Raw genomic sequence first — 18794 nt, forward strand, 5'->3', positions numbered from 1 at the left:
CATATTTGATGTATATATTCTGATACTGAGAAAACAACTGGATTCCAACTTAAATATCTGGTAAGATATTTAAAAAATAAAATGGGCCATAAGAGAGACATGAGGATAAAATTTAAGGAAGGGTGCTGCAGCCTGACATTGATATTGAGAACCTTTTCCATTGCTGCATGTAACTGAGAGTGGGAGTACATTTAAAAAAAAAAAAAAACTCATCTTTCCTAATGAGACATATCATGACTTAATGCCTTTGTTTGCAAGCTTGATTGCTGTCTGTTGTAAAACTGGGAAAAGTCCTGCAGATCAGGCTTCCCTGCCAAAGAAACGAGGTTTACTGTATTTCTGGGGTCTTAATAATACCATGGGATTAAAACTGGTTTGGGTTCTCTCTCTCTTTTTTTTTTTTTTTGAAGAGGGGAAACCCAGGAGCGAGCCGAGTATTGCAGAACTGAGTGCAGAAGTACAGGACAGACAGGAATCCCAGGCTCAAGGCAGGGGCCTTGCAGGACTGGACCCCAGGGGGTACTGGTCTGGTACAGGGTGTTTGGTATCAAATTTTACAGATCCAGATCCGATAAGCCTATGCATGCAGAATACTTCTGGCTAAATTCTGCCTGACCTTCCCCAGCACCATGCCTCTGGCAAGCTCACTGAAAACAGCCATTTGAAGTCAGAGAAATCTGGGTCACTGGCTTCAACAGAAACTGTGAATAAGGAGGAGATGCTCAGCTCCTGCACCTTTCACTCCTTCCTCCTTTTCCAGCTCTGCCTGTTTTATTCTCTGCTCGTGGGTGCTCTTCCATCTCCAGTAAAACCAGCGCCAATTTCCAAAATCAAACAGCCTGAGCATGTAAGAACAGCTATTTCTAACTGTCTTCCTGCTGCATGCAAGCCAAAAGTGAGAAAGGACTAGGAATGGAATGCAGAGGAATAAATGGAAGGATCGAGTTGTTTCTCCCATTGGCACCAGCTGGGAGTTGTCCTTATTCAGAGAAATGTCCGACTGCAAAACAGGCCAGCTACTTCTTTATACTTCTTTATCACTTGTCTTTGTCCAGCTCTGTCATCTCATTTAACTGGTTGGTTACACCTACTGGGTTTAAATAATCCCCCAAGGCACCAGGCACTTGAAACAGGCTTGGGAGGCTGGTTAATGCTTTACAAGGTTACGGTTGCTTTAAAAAGCATAGCAAAGTATTTGTTCCAAAAATGCAGTCATCATTGAGAGTAACACTTGCTGGGTTCAAACCAGGTCAGCTGCCCAGGCACGTACATGTATTTGATCTACTGTCATGGTGAGGGCTGACTGTAAATGTTGGCAGAGAAAATTATTAATCTTTCAACTCACAGCACATAAGCAGCGACTACTAATTCTTATTTTTCTGAGAACTGGAACGTCTTTTGGAACCACCTCAGATTACTTAAGAGAAGTTCCTCTGCCATCACCCCAAAGCAGTTCCAAACCTGTCTCTCCTACATTCAATTAAATTTAAAAAAAAAAAATCTTAAAAAGGTGGGGGCAGATCACGGTTCTTCCTCATGCGAGGTGCCACAAGGGCTTGCTCAGCTGCACGCCACCTGGGCAGCAAACGGCCGTGGAAGCGTTGAAGGACCGGAGGCTGTAAGGACTGGGGAGGGCCTTGGCTGGGGCAGCCAAGCAGGGGCCCCTTCCAGAGCCCTCGTGATGCTGCCGGGAGCGCGGGACAGGCGTTGCTCCCTGCGGAGGCTGCCGGTTTTCAGCTCTGGTGGCAGTGAGGGCAGCCAGGCGTGGCGCTTTTTGTGAACCTGAGTAACGTGCCAGCTGCCCAGGGGGAGATGTAACACCGAGGCTGACACGGGGCTGTTTCGCTGCTTTAGGGCACATCAGAGCTCCAAGAGGCTGAATATATCCGTAGGCTTTCCCGCTCCTCCGCGCACTTCCTCCCCGCGCCTCGGGGGCCCTTCCCTCAGGAGGCGGCAGCACGCGGCGGGGTCGGGGCCCCCTCAGGGGCCGTGCGCGTGCCCGCGCCGCCGCCTCAGGGGCCGGGGCCGCGCGAGGTGAGCTGAGGCGAGGCGCGAGGCAGGGGGCGGGGCGGGGCGCGGCCGTTGCGGCGGTTCCAGGCTCGCCGCGCCCCGCCATTGGCCCAAAGTAGGTCAGGCCGCGCGCTCACGTGACGGCCTCGCGCGCCTAACGGCCCCCTCCCTCCGCTCCCCCCTCCTACCCCCCCCCCCCGGCACCGCCGCGTGAGGGGGGGCGGACGTGGGGGCGGCGGGAGGTGAGGGCGGGGCTGTGGGGAAGGAGCCCCGCACGTGCCCGTTGGTGAGAGTCCCTGCTGAGAAAAAAACAAGGAAAAAAAAAACCAAAAAGCACAAAAAACAAAGCCTGCGTCAGCTGCTGCACTGCCGCTGAAGTCCGCGTGTGCCCCCAACACCGCGGAGTGCCTGAGGCACTGGTATCGGGTCCTGGTGTGGAGGTGGAAGGACGCCCGCCATGTGGCGGTGTTGGCAGCTTAAGTGGTCTTTTCAAATTGTCTTTGCTAGAGGATAATTAAATAATAATAATAAAAAAAAAAATCTCAGAAAGTGATATATTAACTTACATGTATGCAGTTCAAAAAATCCGATCTTTGCGCCGTGAATCTGATCACATTTCGGTGATGGAAACACCAAGGGCACGATCACAAACGTTGGCTGAGGGCTTTTGGTTTTCCAGTTGGGGACCAGTCAAGGTGCCTTCTATACAAAAACTAAATGGCTGTCACGGTCCTTCACAAGCCATAAACTTGCTGTGCGTGAATGCTAAGAATACACACCAAGTTGTACTTTCGGCAGGTTGGAAAACGTAGAATTCCAGTTAGCGTGCAATTCGATGGGTCTGGGTTGTGTTGGCCTGACCTGGGGTGTGGTGTGAGGGGTAAGCCAGGGGCTGAAATAGCACGAATGAGCGGTGGGCCCCTCGAGAAGGTTCAGCCATCAGTCACCAACGGGCAGGTACCTGCCCACAGTCCGCTCGGTGTCCTGAGAGCCTGCGAATTGAGGCTGGTTGGAACGAAACCTGCCTGTGTGGCAAGACTGGAGTTAAATCACTGCTCCTGTTGCAGTGCGAAATTGAAGAGCACAGCTCCAGCACCGCCAGTACTTGGGTACTTTTCTCAGTTTTTCTGGCTGGTCCATGTATTGGAAAGTGTTGTTACAGCTTCCTCAGCCAGGAAATTCCCAGCTCCTGCACGGTCTGTAATTCTGTTTGGTCCTCGGCATGTCTTGTTGCTTCTTCTTGTTCTGTGCTTGCACAGATCTAAACGTAGTTTATCCTGTTCAATGCCAAGTGGTGAAACAGTACAGTTTTCATGTCATTTGATTTCATTGAAAATGCTACTTCTCTGGGTATATTTTGTCTGAAATGTCAGTTACATCAATAGCCGTAAAAACTTCAGTAATTCTGCCCAAGCCAAGCTTTCATTACATCCCTAGCTAATCTTGCTTGTTACTGGCATTACCCAATATCCCTATTACTTTTACATCTTCTATTTCTGTTTACTCTTCTTTGTTGCCTACCAAATCTCCTAAACCTATTTTTTTCTTTATACTGCACAAAAAAGCATTGTGCACCACGTCTACACATGGCTTGCCAATCATTGCCCTCTTTACGTCCCTCGCTCTGTACTTTTGTAATTAGAGCCTCTCAGTAACCAGCAATTTGGCCATCTGGGGCACCGCCGGTATGTGTACAATCACTTAATAACCCCCTGCTCTTTTTCCTGCCCGGGCACCACACATATTGCTGTGCTGTTACCCCGTTCTCGCTCTCCGTGCCGGGTGGAAAGCTCCTTCACAGCCGGTACCCCCCCCCCCCCCGGCTGCGGGCCAACGCCGCTTTCCTCCCGTGCTACCGGCGAGGGAGCTCTGTGGGGCCTCCGGTGGGAGGCTGGGGGAGGTCTGATATCCCTGCAGGGCGGCCGCAGAGGCCCTAATGACGGAACGGGCAGCGCCCGATCCCCGGGAGGCCGGTGGGGGGCTGCCCAAGCGGGGGGTGCCGCCGCCGGTTCCCTCAGCGCCGCGCGGGCCCGGCCGTTGGGAGGCCGCGAAACGGTTACCAGGGAAACCGCCCCGCCCCGCCCCGCCCCGCCGCGTGCCGCTGGGGGGGGGGAGGAGAGGGGCTCCACCCCTCGAGGGGCGGGGCCACCGCGAGGGGGCGGGGCCACAACGAGGGGGAGCGGCCACCGGGAGGGGGCGGGTCCATTAAATCGGGGCGTGGCCGCCCGCCTGTCCCCCCGCACCAATGGCGAGGCCGCGGCGCGCCTGACGTCAGCGGCGGCAGCGCCTGCACATGGGCGCGCGGCCGGGGCGCGCGGCGCAGAGCGGGCGGCGGGCGGGCGGCAGGAGGGCGGCAGGCAGGGCGCTGCGGGAGGGAGGCAGGGCGCTGCGCGGCGGAGGCGCCTCTCCCGCTCCCCTGCTCCGGCGGCCTGCAGGCGCCCCGAGGCCCGGCCCGGCTCTGCCCGGCTCCCCCCCCCTCCCGCTCCCGTCCAGCAGCCGCTCCGCCAGCCGAAGGGGAAGGAGCCGCCGCAGAGGCAGAGCCCACCATGTCGCGGCCGCTCCCGCTGACCCCCCCGTTCCTGCCTCCCACCTACGGGGTGCTCAAGTCCCTGCTGGAAAACCCGCTCAAGCTGCCGCTCGCTCACGATGACGGTGAGGCTTCCCCCGGCAGCCCCGACCCCCCCCCCCCCCCCAGCCCCACGGAGGGGCAGGCGCCCCGAAATGGCGGCCCCCGCCCCCATATCGCCGGTTTTATCCTCATTTTGTGCGTCCCCCCCCGGCGGTGAGGTAACGGGCCGCTCCCGGTGCGGGCCCGAGGCACCGTGCTGCTCGCCGAGCCCCTGCGAGGGCTGCCCGGGGCTGCTGGCGGCGGTCAGGGGGGTGCCGAGGCACGGCGGGGGGCAGGAGGCTTTAGCTGTTTAAAGCCTTGCGAATATTTGGGAGAAATCCCGTGTTTCCCTTAAAACCGTTTGTTGGAGTCACTGGGTGTTGTTGTAGGGATAGGTAGGAAACGTGATTTTAACTTTTATTTATGCTTTCGTTCTACCCTTGAATTTTTTGCTAGCTGTCCTGCGTGTCAGAATACCTCTTCTGTCAGGCTTTAAAAAAAGGCTGTCAGCCTTAACTTAGTGATGCTAAAACATTAGTAAGATTAACAGCATCATCATTTATCTAAATAATACGTTATTTTGTAACTTACTGCTTAGTATGAGGCAGGCAAAGCAAGCAAAACAGATATTTAATTTGACGGCTACTTTGCTTGCTGTGCTTGTATAAGGACTAGCAAGGCTAGGGCCTTAATTATTTTTTTTAAAGCATGACAAGATAATAAATACCTAAGGTTGAGGTCAAGACTATTCCTTTTCAGCAGTATATAGCAACGTCTTCCAGCTTGTTTTAGCTCAAATGCTTGCTTTTAAGTCCATTAGTATTTATTGAAGCTGACGTTCAAATCCATGCATGCAGTGGAAATGTTAACTAAAAGCAGGGGGAAGGTTGGATCCTGCAGAGGTGCTCAGTTGATACGACTTCTATTCTCTCCTAACCAGAGTGAATCAACAGAGTTATTTTTGTAAAGCAGATATTCATTTTCTGTGTTTCCTAAGAGTGCAGGAAAAATAAGTAGTAGCAGTGATATTTTCATTACTCAGTCCTTATATATTTATTATGTATTTTGTTTAAGCATTCGGTAAAGAAAAAGACAAAGAGAAGAAGTTAGATGATGACAGCACCAGTACCACAGTCCCTCAGTCAGCTTTCTTGGGCCCAACATTATGGGACAAGACACTGCCATATGATGGAGACACTTTCCAGTTGGAATACATGGACCTGGAAGAATTCCTCTCAGAAAATGGCATTCCACCCAGCCCAAACCAGCACGAGCATAGCCCACACCAGCCAGGTCTCCAGCAAGCTACCTCAGCATCACCTTCTGTCATGGACCTCAGCAGCAGGGCTTCTACTTCAGTCCATCCAGGCATGGTGTCGCAGAACTGCATGCAGAGCCCGGTCAGACCAGGTAAATCAGCCCTAAGAACTTCCTATGGATTTTGGCGTGAGCCTTCCTCCCCACTGTAAATCATTACTTCTCACTGTACGGTTGGCAGTTTAGAGAGGGCCAGTATGATACATTTGCATGTCAAAAAAAAAAAAAGCTCTAGATACTGCTAAGTTGCTCCACAGGGATTTTTGGTTAAATTGTGTCAGGAAGCTGCAGGAATTCCAAGGAAACTCCTGTCACCTTTTCTTCATTGGTAGCCTAGCTGTTGGCAAGTAAAAAGCACACAAGCAGAATAGTAATGTGTAAATGCCGTGGTGTTAAATAAACAGGGAGGACCGTGAAAGTGAGCATTCCTTTTCTTGACTAGTATTTGATGCAAGAACATAGGAGACTTGGTGTGAGTAACCATTTTGAAGATGAAATTTAGAGACAATGCTTCCTGTTTGGAATTTTGGCTGCAATCTTATTCTGTATTGAACACACTAAAATTTGCCACAGTACGTGGGGCAGGAACTAAATTTTGTAACTGCGTTATAATCTTGGTTAGAGCAGCATAAACTAAGTATAACTCTGACCAGCATTGATAAATTACCTCTATAGTTAGCTTAAGGTATAGGAAAACAAAGCATCATGGAGCCAAATTCTGGTCATAATGTGTTTCCAACCTGTTTGGTATCAGCGGAAATCTTTTATTTGTTTATTGACACTTTAAATCATCCCTTTAGAGGCTAGCACAAATCCAGAATAACTGCTATGGCTTGACACCAGCATGGCTGAGATCGCGGTTTTGGGAGTTTTGTCAACATGAGAGTTTGGAAAACATGGAGCTTTGCTTTTTTTTTATTAAAAAAAAGCGTAAGGGTGACTTATTGTGCTCTTCTGCTCACACAAGGTTTGCTAGAGCAAAGTGTGCTCTTAGGAGCAGGAAACCACTCCTCTCCCTTCTGCTTGATCGTTTGCCATGCTCAGCGTGCGAAGTCATTGTCAGAATCATCTGATAAGGAGGCAAAATAAATAAATAGAAGGACAAAAGTTGTGGAGCAGGATGAAGTGGAAAAGCCTTAAAATCTACAACATTCCTTTCTCATTAAAAAGAAATAAAATACCCCACAAAACACCCCAAACCTGTCAACAGACTCTTTGGCCCCACATCAGATGTGTGTTTAGTCGTGGATTTCATTTACTCATGTTATGTGGATTTTACTTTTTTATTTCAATTTCAAGGCATTTCATAGTTAACCAATAACTCGTAAGGGCTTCCAAAGTTGAAATATATTTGGAGTTGGCAAGACTGGAATATTAAAAAAAAAAAAAAACTACCCTGATTTTCCCAAGCCAGTTCTTATAAATAGTGTGGGTATGCTACCCCATTTTCTGTCACTTCTACACGCAAAATTAAAAGCAGATAATCTGTCCTCATCCTTTTTTTAAGGGAGGCTGGTTTTGTGCCAGGCTTTTAATGATCACCTGTCAGAATTTATTTGTAATCAGCTGCCTGCATGACTTGCTTTCATTTCATTGATTTTTGGGTTTTTCCCTGAGCTGTTTGCAGCTGGGGGTTACAAACTTTTCTCACTAAAACTGAATGCTTATGTATGGTTGTAAAAGGAGTCGGGTCTCTTGGAGTAGGATAAAGCACCTTAGCTTGAAGGTATTTTTTTCTCCATACCATCTTGTCCTAAGAATAATAGGTTTGGATTAAACTCCTTTTTTTGAAAGGGTGAGCTCATTCCATTTCTTAAGATTTTTTTCCTCTGTTGCAGATAGGTACTGTGGCTTAATTAACAGTAGTCTGGTTTATTGTCAGATTAATGGATTTTTTTGTGCTGTCATATAAAAATCTTTTTTTGTAGGGATCGTCGTGGATTTTAGTATTTGAGCAATCTTTAAAATACACAGTATTAAAAACATTTCTCGTGAAAATAAAAACGATCATTTAAAGTTGTCATAAAAGTGTTGAGGCAAATGTGCTGCTTTGAAATATTAAAGCTAGTCTGGAGCTAAATGTTAAAATTATTATAGTGGAGCCTTTTGGTTAATAAATCCTGTAAGACCTTTAAAGACTCTTTTAAAACTGTCATATGAAGAAAGGTTTTTTTTAATTGGTGTGAGCTACTGTTTCAATATACATGGCTGTTGTGATTTGTATTATTGTAATAAACCCAAGACAAATAGTATAAAATACACAATTTCAATAAAAATTAATTCCACATGGTTGTATTATTTTTAGGAAAACTGAAATTTCCAGGAGATAGTAGTTCTTCTAAAAATGTTTTGTCTCCACTGATCTTTATCTTAATTTTTTGATGGCCTTTGTGAGTATGTGGCGTGGACTCGGGCTGAAGCAAGGGTCAAACGTTGTGCTTCTTGCATCCTTACTTTAAATGACTCCGCAGCATTTAGCATCAGTATATCACGTGTAGTTGGGCAAAAATCTGAGACTTGCATAGGCTGTGTATGGGCAAGGAGGTATATGTGAGCGTGGAACACCAAACGTGGCTCCCATGCGTGCGTGGTGTAACTCGGACAGAGAGGTCTACACAGAAGTGACATGAGAAGATTTAATTTTGTGCATGTGTTGAAAGGCAAGCCTTACCTGTCTTTAGAAACCAGTGGTGTCACCTCGATATGTATTTTATACTGCCTGTGGAAGTATGGAAGAGAGGTGAAAATTTGCATTGCTTTTCAGGGAGAACTGGGGTCAGGTTCAGCAAAGCTGGACTGACCATGGCTCTAAACATATTACAAGATCCTTGTGGATCTTGTAATAGTGGAAAGCTAACAAACAAAGCCCAAAACAACACTGTCTGGTTGTTGGAAAAATGTTTAGTCTCACCAGTTTGACATTTATTCTCTGGACTATAGCAAATAACAAAGTGAGCACCCGCTTTCTTGTAAATTTCTGTTTGGGCAATCTATGCAAAAGCTGGTCTCCTTTGTGAAGAGAAGGGATGCAGGATAATGATTTTTTTTCAAAACTGGAATCTATAGTACTGAAGTATTTCTTTTTCATAGTATCACTTTAAATCAAAATGCTACTTATTAATTTTAGCATTGCAGACAGTCATTCATCATAACACAGATGTATCTGAAACATTATTTCTCCCTGTAGTGGGTGCCGATTAGTTGGTTGAAAATTAGTCTTTCTCAGTAAAACAGTTATTTTAAAACTAGCTTTTAAAGTTACCTGTTACTGCAAACATGTTCTCTTATTTCTCCATCTGTTGCAGATCTTTTGTCTTTTGCTGTTTTTTGGTTGAATGTAAATCTGTGTTTAACTGTAGTGTAATTTAATGAAATTGGGAGTATTCATAGCTGTTTCTATATAAAGGGAGTATCATATTTTGAAGTTAGATAGGGGGTGGTTGCTTTTACCTGTCTGTTTTTTTCTGTGGGTAGCCCCTATTTGGGTGAACAGGATAGCAGCGTAAAGGGTTCGCACGGAGTGAATTAGAGTTCAGAAGCATTAGCGAAGTCTGGTGGAAGACTCTAATTAGAGGATTTCTGTTCTTTGAGATTTAGATGTGAATTTTCTGTTCGCAGCAAAAGCCTTGGCTACAGGGCTACGTCAGAGGGGGATCCTGCTGACACAGTGATGTCCCCTGTGTTGTTACAGCCCTGCTCCTTATGGAGGGTAGGGCCATGGGAGGTTTAAAAAAAAAAAAAAACCCTCCTGTATTTGCATTGCTGTGACAGTGGTTTTCACTCTGCAGTGCCTGGATTGCTGGGTGCCTTAAACTACTTGCAAAGGATCTGCCAAAGATTAAGGGGAAAAAAATAGAAAAGCAAGCTTTGTAATCTGTTGCAGAAATACAGATGTGAGATATCTGAAAGTCTTTGCTTTCAGTGACAAAATAAGATTCAGAGGTGCATTCATCAAAAAGCTGAACACCATTTCTGTTTGAAGTGTGCTCCCCTCAGCCCCCCTCTTGGAAGAACACGAAGATTTATTAAATGCTTTATTGTACATACTCGGTAGAGATATTTCATCTAGAGCACGTTACCCATTGCCTTTTACTTCTTGCATGGATACTGAATTGTAACAACTGACACCAGGCAGGATTGGGTGGGTTTTGGTATTTTTTTAACTTGTTTGCGATAGGCGTACCGCCGATGGGGATGGTTTGCTCTTGCTCCATCCGGCCGCTCAGCTGCATACTGGGAATGACTTGGTGAAGGGGGCAGCCCACAGAAGGGTGTGTGCAACACTCCCTTTATTGTAGTCTTCCTTCCCCTGTGTTTCTTAACGTGACCTCCTCTTCCAGCACAGCCTTTGTAGTGTGAAGGGCAGCATTCCCAGCAGCCAGCTCGTCTGCGGAACCCTCTCCTGAGCTCTAATCGCTGTTTACAAGCGGTTCAGGGTTACGTGAGCCCCGGTCCTTAGAGGTGAGGGCTTCTACCTGCAGCACCGAGAGGAGCCGGGCGCTTCCTCACCTTTGGTGTCCCACGTGATAACAAGGGAATGACCGGCTAAACCGCCCGGCAGGCTGTACCAGAGCTGCTCTTCACATTGACTCTCACGTGAGGCTCTGAATGCACCACCATGTGCTCCGGGCACGTGGCAGTCCCCTGTGCAGGCTGCTCAGCACGGCCTGTGCTACAGCAGCAGGCACGCGTGCGTGGCTGCGTGCTCCTGCCATTACCAGCCGGTGCCGAAATTGCAGTCAAGTGGAAAAGCGCAGCTCTGTGCGCTGCGAGGGGAAGGCAATATCCAGGCAAGCCTCGCATGCTGCTTTCTGGATCAAAAGGAAGATGCAAAATATATTCTGGCAAATATTAAAAATAGCCTGTCACATGATAACAAGGGGAAAAAGTGCTGAACGAACAAGCCTTGTTAATGCTAGAAGCAAGAACACTGTCTCTTTCAAAAGATCTAATTTTAATATTTGCCATTAAATGTTGATTATTGGTTAAATAATTGCTCAACTACGTGAAAGAACTTGAAGTTACTTAGGAGTTCAAACAGTAAACAGCAAGAAAGATCTTGGGTTTTGTACTATGCTTTAAAAATGTACCTGGCCTGATGCTTGAGTTCTCCTGTGGAACGGTGCCTTCCACGCAGATCCAGCCGTGTAAGCGTGTAAGGGCTGTCTGGTGTTAGGAAGAGGATATGCAGAGGGAGCAAGCGTGGGTTTTGTCCCTTGAGGAAGGTGTTTCAGGGATGCCAAGAGCTGAACTTGTTGCAGTTACCTAGGAAAATGCTGTGACTTTCTCCTAGCCCTGCTTCCCATCTCAGCGTGTTTGGCTGACTGATCGTCTGGTGCAGGGGTTTGATTTTTAAGAAGCGAGTACACCCTGAAGTCTTTCATGAAACAATATGTTAGAGTTAAGAGACAAGACGTCATCAGGAGATGTATGTAAAGACATTGATGCTATCTGATTAGATGAAGCTACGAGGAAACATACTAAATTGTTGCAATCTCTACATATTTATATGACAGCAGATTGGCAGTTGTGGGAGCCAGCAGCGGCCAGATTCTGCCCAGCGAGTCTCAGCGATGAGTACTTTACTTCTCGTGTGGTGCCGCTGATTTCAGCACAGCTTGTTGACTGCCCTCCTTCAGCAGCTCCTAGGTGGACCAGCAAAATGTCACCATCCATTCTCTTCTCATTGATCTTTCTGGACTTTTTTAAGGGGGGTAGCTGGTCTCAGCATACCAGTGGAGTTCCCTCAGAATGGAAGGACATACTTGTCATCAGTAAAGAGTACTTTAAATCATTATGAAATCAGAAGCTTGGCTGGCAGAACGCTGTGCAGCTATTTAATATTTGTATTACACACTAACGTAATCATTAGCTTGCTTTTGAAAAGTCTTACTTTCATAAAATATATTGCAATATTTTGTCAGGATTCCACAAAAGATTGTGAGGATCAGGAAGGAGCATTTCAACTAAGTTATATGCAAGAAAAACGGTGGTTTGAGCTATTTTATGTGAGGTAAATGGCGAAGGGTCTGGAAGAAAGCAATTGTTTAAAGCAAACCTCAAATCCAGTAGGAACTAATGGAGTAAGTTATATCTGAGGAGTAAATATAGAAAATGGATGTTAAAATGCACATCTGTGTCAAAATGAATACAGTATAAACAGATTTTGTAGCTTGTATGGCAATGTTTCATGAGCAAATGGCATCGAAGGAGCCAGCAAACAGCGTTAAAGAAGCTGTCTGTCACAAAGCTGAGCTGGGACCTGAGAGCTTCAGATGTAACGGGGGGAGAGCTAACACAGGCAGGTAAAGCAGTGTCTGTTAGGCATTTCATCATTTCTTTTTTCTGCTGGGGTTCTTCAGGGCACTTCAGCTTTGTGTAACTGAGGTGCCATCCATCAAGTTTTAAATGACTACAAGTTATTGTTCAACCTAATTTTCTGACCAGCTTTGAAGCTGTTGTATAGTTTTGCTTCCCTGTCCCATTCTCTGGTTGAACTAAATCTTGCCAGGGCTAAATTCAGCCCAGATTTTCATTGTACACCATCCAGCACCCTTGCTTAGCGTCTCTGATGTGGCACTCTTTTGCTTAGGGGTTCTCTGCTCAACTTTTAGAGAAACAGCTTTAGCTCTTCATCTTACTGCTGGTATTCTCTTGTTCATATTATTTGCTGTTTAATGAAAACAGGCATCGAGGATTTTGACACCCTTTGCTCGTAAGCTTGTGTTTTGGTGTGGCCACTTGTAGAACAAAGAATAAAAAATCCAGATTGTGTTAGGGTCCTAGAAAACTCAGGTCCTCGTTAACTGAAGTGAAAATGTAAGTTATTACTGGAACATAACTTGGCAGGTACCCATAGATCAATGTTTTAGCATGTGTTTACTACAAGCAGATGTCAGAGTGAACTATGGCAGTAGCTCGTCTGTGACAAAATGTAATCCTTAGATATTCAGGTGTATACACAGAAGCGAAAATGCATTTTGTGACAAAGATTGGCTGAGGATGGATAATGGTTTTAAAGGAAAAAAGTTTTTTTCCAATTAGCCTTAGGGAGCTCAGCTTGCTATAAATTCTTTGTTCTGGAACATGGTTGTGGACAATAGGTCAAAGATTAAGTAATTCATTACAGAGCTGGTTGGTACTCCTGAATTTAATAAACAAATGAATGAACAGGGCTCTCCATCCCCAGCAAGATCCATTACTTTGTGTGGCAATGACTGGACCTTAACTTTTTTTGGAACACTTGCAAGACTCGCCACTCTCTTAATTCCTGTATGTGGATGCAGCGTTATTTGAGGTGACCTGATAACTCTGCAATAGTAATGCAGAGGAAGGCATCCAAAACTGAGTTTAAATGTGGTCTCACTAGGAAATGCTTATGACTTGAGATTCTGAGGAGGCAAGGAAAGAAACTGTAGATTGCCTTTTGGAAAAGGGAAGAAACATTAACATGAAACTTCGAAAGACAAAATACTCCTGCAGAGCTGTTTTATGGAGCAATCAGTGTTTAGAGGATACTGCAGTAATAGTACTAAACCTTCTCGTAGAAGCCTATGTTACTCAAGGCTATGGAGTATAGAACAGACTCAAAATGAGAGGGGCTGCACTGAAATAAAGGAGGCGATTTAAAATGGTTTGGTCACTTTCATAGACTCACTATTGCAAGGTTTGGAAGTGAGTCCCACTCCAGCAAGAAGTGAGTTTCAAAACCAGCTAGGTGCTTAGTAAGTAGGAACTGGCACTTGAAAACAAATCCTGCTCCTCATCACAACAGAGAGGGTTAAACTGACTTAATTTGAAGGAGCCTGCAGCAATCAGACATACCACTGTGTTCCCTCTGTCTTTGTGCTGCATAGTGGAAATACAGATGTTACTGACGTCTGTAATCCCTGCAGCTGTGGCCCCATGTTACAGCGTGGGGCATTTGGCCATTTTGTGTATGTAACTCTTGCAGCTCTGTCGCTGACTGTGATAGATGGATGTTGTGGGTTTTCTTGCATGATTTGCTGTGAAAGCAAACCTTATGCTAGGTGTGTATGGCCTCTTGTGTGCTCCTGATCGAGATTTTTGAGTACATAGGCTGATTATAGGCAAATGTGGCAAGCAAGTTGAGATTCTGATAGAGTAATTACACTGCTAAAATGTCATGAAAATAAATGACTGGATATGATAGGAATATGTTAGTGAGCAGGAAGAGCTGTAATGTTAATGTGCATTTTCTATATCAGAGAATTTACATAAAAACTTTAAAATGCCTGATGTGTGCGAAGTGCTTCGGTGAGAGCTGACACCCTTCTAGACACCATGAGATGGTGATTCACTTTGAGAAACAAATCTACAAGAAACGAGGTTTAATTGGTTGCCAGCGGGTGTCAAACTTTTTTCCACCATTATTCTTCCTTTAAAATCCTCATCTCCTGGAGTTGTGTGATTACATGACTCTAAGGTTTCATTTAAAAAGAGAAGTTGGAAAACCAGCTGTATGATTTGCAGGCGAAATCCCCAAAGCACCAAACGCGGGTAATGGAACAATCTTGATCCTCTGAAGTTGAGCAAAGTTATTTTACCTAAAAAGCTGAGCATTTATGCAGCCTTGCTATATCCTGTTCCTCTGGTGCAGCACAAGTGCTCCAGCTCCACTGCCCAATTTGAAACTCCCTTGTAGTCAGCCAAGTTTAAATTTGAGGCCTGTTATCTTATCACAATTATTGCAGTATCACATGTGGGCACACGTCCAAGTGACCTTGTGTATGTGTCCTGCCATTCATTCTCCGCAGTGCGTTTTAGCCCGGGCGCTCTGCACAAAGCTCCCTTTTACAGCTTGTTCTAATCAGCGTAACTTTCCATCGGGGTCTGGGGTGGAGGTGGGTTAGAAGTGAATGAGAAACATGGGACAGTGAGAGTGGGCTAAAAATGTTCAGGGATCAAAGAGAAAAGTAGGTCGTGGCAGGGTATGTGTGCTGGGAGGAGGAAAGGGGGAGCAGGAGCTAGGGGAAGGCTTGTTTTCCTATTGGCTTTTCGAAGTTGTGCAATTTAAGAATTGGATTAACCTGATATGACTTTGTTTTTCTGCCAGATTAGATATGTTGAGTTTCTTGGCATTGTGAATTGTACAGTACATTGTGTGCTGTAAATATGGGTGTGTCGGGATAAAGCTGTAATGACACAACACGCTTGCAGTCTAATACGGCGCTGCTGGATCGACTCCCCTGCTCCCTTCGCATCCCCTTCCCCCTGCCCTGAACGCACATACTTGTCAGGGCATTTAGGAGTCTGTTACAACAGAACCACCTTCTGCTTCCAGCCCAGCACCGAGATGTTTCAATACCCTTTTTGGTAAGGTAATGCTTACCTGAGTCCTGAAAGTACATTTGGTCTGACACTGGCATCATACAGTGGTATACACTATATGAAGTGTCTTTTTTAAAAAAAAAAAAAAAAAAGGCGGGGGTTGGGGAAGAAAGCTGTATGGAAACTCTCGAGTTTCATCCTGCTTTCTCAGAATTAAGTTGGCGAAATTTTATATGGAAATGTTACAATTTTTTTTTGCTTTGCCTATTTTTTTATTTTTTGTTTTAAGCTAAGTCTAAGACATTGCCTTGAGCTTAACGTTGGGAGAGTAAAATTCAGGTGCAGTTCTGAAGTTACGGCAAGCGCCGAGCTCAGTGCCACTTGAGGTTCATCACAGCAGCATATGGATGTCTACGTTAAGTTTTGACGACAGTATATATTTTTTATATGTTCCATGCATTGTGAGGTAACTTCATGTGGTACACCCATCGTGTACATTGGGCCAGCCCCACGGAGGAGCCCTGTTCTCTTTGCTTACGGCAGGGTGAGGGAGGAGCAATGAGGACTTGGGATGCAGGCAGTGCAAGTCAGCACCTGGAGCTGGGTGGTCAGGCTGGTGAGTGCTGCTCTGAGGAGTGCTAAGGAGTGTGCAGGCATTGGGGAGTGAAAATGAGAATTGTAGGGCACCTCTGTTTAATTCCGACTCTCACGTCTCCAGCCTTCTCCTGGGACTGCAGCTACCTGAGCAGGTTAGTCCCAAGGCCCTGACCACAGCCTGGCCTTTGTCACCAGCTGTGTAGGGCCTGCCCTCTGCACCACTGTGAGTACAGTGATAAGCAAGAAATTAATTCCCCTGTTTGTAGTGAAGACTATTTTTCTTGGAAGAGAAGAGCATAGATATCCAGTATGGGTTTAAATCGGATACCAAGATTTTGCCGTGTTACTTAACTGTGTTCTCCTAATGCCTTACTCTAATTCACACAGGAAAAAATGCAGTGTATCGATAAGGTGCAGGTTTTTCTGAAGTGGTACTGGTCTGGTCCTTATGGTGATTGAGCCATTTGTTGAGAGTAATACAGGCTGAGTGAATGGGAGCAGGAGGTTGACCTTCTGAACACCTGCATCACTTAAACTATGAGAGAATTAGGAAAGAGTACAGCATAGTTAAAGTTCACCTGTGTAGCCACCTTTTGAGGAGGTTAGACCTCAAGCCTTCAGCTACAAGTGTTGGACAGCTGCAGTTTGGGTGTCTGTCTATTTGAAACACCTCTGCTAAGTTGGTATCTCAGCACTTAAAAAAAAAAAAATCAGGGCCTAGATTGTCCACGCTCTGAGACCTGACATTTGTCCCTTCACAATCACGTGGCTGCTCACGGAAGGGCTGATCTGTTGGACTGGACATACCACCTGGTTTAGGACACACTTCTCCATATTCTTATCTGTTCAATTTTCTCAGTGCGATGCGGTTGAAGTCATTGTTGAAAGTCATGGTAGTTTCTGGAAGCTCTTCTGAACACGTGAAAAGAAACCATGAGCCAAATGGAAGGAGCTGGAGGTGTAATTGTCAACCCGTGCGTCTCTGATTTCACCGGCTACCGCACGTGTCTAGGTTATCAATTTATTTCTGTTAGAAAGTAAACAAATCTCACTTTTCTTAGGCACTCTCATGAGCGTTTCATCTGAGTTGCTCTTATCTGCAGCAGGGATGTGCTTCTCAGGGCTCCTTCGGTGGCTTCTCTTTCTGCTCCCGCATGCAGCGTGCTCTCAGGCGTCACGTGCACCTCTGGTGCTGGCCAGGGATGCTGTTGATCTCTTCCCGAGTCGGTTACTTGAAAACGTTATCACTGCTATCAAAATATACTACCTTATAATTGGGGCAGCTTCTGGCCCATTATGCCCTGTATGTTTTTTTGGATTGAATCCTCTGGCCGAGTTTTATCTCACTTCATGAGTGTTCCTCAGTGCTCAGTACTACTGTCTGGTGGCTGTTCCAAGTAGTGTCAGCAAAATCTGAGCCATGGGGGACGTGTACCACCGTCAGGTTCATAACTTTCCTTTACTGGGCCCCATCCTGAGAGGCCTAAGTACCTCTAATTCTCCTGCATAGGGGATTTGAAGTTGTGCAGTGTTTTTCTGAGCTACTCACAAGAGGCTCTCCTAATCCTGTACTGTGAAGAATTCAGTGTTTTTTCAGAATCAGGTCCTTTCAGGGTCTGCCTGCTTGGAGGAGACGGTGTTTAACTGCTTATGTCCAGGTGAATGCACGGTGCTCAGCACCTTCGTAGCATGTGCTGAGCCCTGTGAGCCCAGTCAACCCCTACTTAAAACACAGCCCTGTCGACATGTGTTTAAGCAAAACCCCTTAAGTGATTTTTCTTCTGCCCTTTAGTTTATAGCCCGTGGCTTGTTGTTTCCCACTTTCTCACGTTTTCCCAAAGCCGCTGGTGTGTACAGTCTGAAGATCACATTTAACCAACACAAGGAAATCAGCTTGGCCCGACTGGCTTCTCTATCACGTGGCTGAGAATGTGTTCACTCTGTTCTGCCAGACTATGGCTAGCTGAGCAAAATACAGTGAAGCTCTGGGCTTCTGGCCAAGCTTTTATTTCAGTTTGGAGCTTACAGCCACATATTTGCTATTTGGCAGGACATCCACTGGGGTATATTTGGATAGTAATCTAGCATTGTTTTGCTGCCTTTTTCTTCCTCTTTTTTTTTTAATACACAAATAGTATAATCCCAACACTTACTTTGGCCAGTCTGTGCAAGATTTCTCAGTGTGCACCGTTATGTACGTGCAGTCAGAACTTGTAGTCGTGACCTTTGGTAAATATAAGTCAAAGCAATTAACTTTCTTTTATTGAAAAATTCTTGATGTCCTACTCTTTGCCCCCTGTGTGCCGATAACGGAGCTATGTTGTTACTCTTTCCAAGATCAAAAGCTTCACTAGGGTTTGATTGAAGTCCAATTATGGAAGGAAGTAGCTTTGCTGGAGCTCTGAAAATAGCAATAATTGTTAAAATAATAAAGTCTGTCCTTGTGTGTCTTTTATAATCTGTAAAACTTCTTTTTGGGGGGAAGAGGGTGGTTTTCCTCTAGTTTTAAGATGAAAATATTAGCAAATATCTCGGGGAAATAGGAGTGTGCTGTTAGAAGAACAAGTATCCCACTCTGGATTTGGTACTGCAGTCCTGTTCTGCATCCCAAGCTCGCCTTCCTCCAGAGCTGTTTGCATGCAGCCTGACTCATGCAGGAAAATAAAGCTGGATTTGATTTTTAACAGTATGGGAGGCTTTGGGTTTGGGGGGATAAAGCCTTTATGATGCAAACTGATTTATTTTTCTGTGAAACAAAAATGGGCTTTTCAGAATACAGTGTGTTTTGGAAAGTTGGCTCTGGATTTGAAACCCTAACATCTCGGATGGCACCCTTGAATGAAAGAATAGTACAAAAGCACAAGGCTTCAGAAGGGGGCACAAAACATTATCACAAGCAGTGGTGTTACTTTATGAAGGGCCATATGTCTCTCTTGAAGTGTGGGGGTTTTGGGTTGGTTTCATACAGGCA

The 18794-nt window shown here is 45.8% G+C and overlaps 1 protein-coding gene and 1 long non-coding RNA gene across 10 annotated transcripts in view; one reads left to right on the top strand and one right to left on the bottom strand.

Annotated features, from left to right (window-relative positions):
* LOC106034716 (uncharacterized) overlaps positions 1-4274 on the bottom strand; it is a 72092-nt gene extending 67818 nt beyond the window's left edge. For all 6 annotated transcript variants that reach the window (XR_010825931.1, XR_010825930.1, XR_007163487.2 and 3 more), the window contains exon 1: positions 2577-4274. This is a non-coding gene — a long non-coding RNA (uncharacterized lncRNA). The remainder of the gene's footprint in view (positions 1-2576) is intronic.
* Positions 4275-4338: 64 nt separating this feature from the next.
* Positions 4339-18794, top strand: part of HLF (HLF transcription factor, PAR bZIP family member) — a 35830-nt gene continuing 21374 nt past the window's right edge. The window contains exons 1-4 of one of the 4 annotated variants that reach the window (XR_010825927.1): positions 4339-4662; positions 5693-6028; positions 11452-15842; positions 16683-16893. Coding sequence is in view for 3 of the 4 variants with exons in the window: in XM_066980264.1 (XP_066836365.1) it covers positions 4557-4662; positions 5693-6028; positions 11452-11735 (726 nt within the window). In the remaining variant the exon portion in view is untranslated. Of the gene's footprint in view, positions 4663-5692; positions 6029-11451; positions 16894-18794 lie in introns of those variants that run through there. The other 3 variants (XM_066980264.1, XM_066980262.1, XM_066980263.1) reach the window with 3 other exon arrangements.

The sequence above is a fragment of the Anser cygnoides genome, chromosome 19 (assembly GCF_040182565.1).
Source record: "Anser cygnoides isolate HZ-2024a breed goose chromosome 19, Taihu_goose_T2T_genome, whole genome shotgun sequence".
NCBI lineage: Eukaryota > Metazoa > Chordata > Aves > Anseriformes > Anatidae > Anser > Anser cygnoides.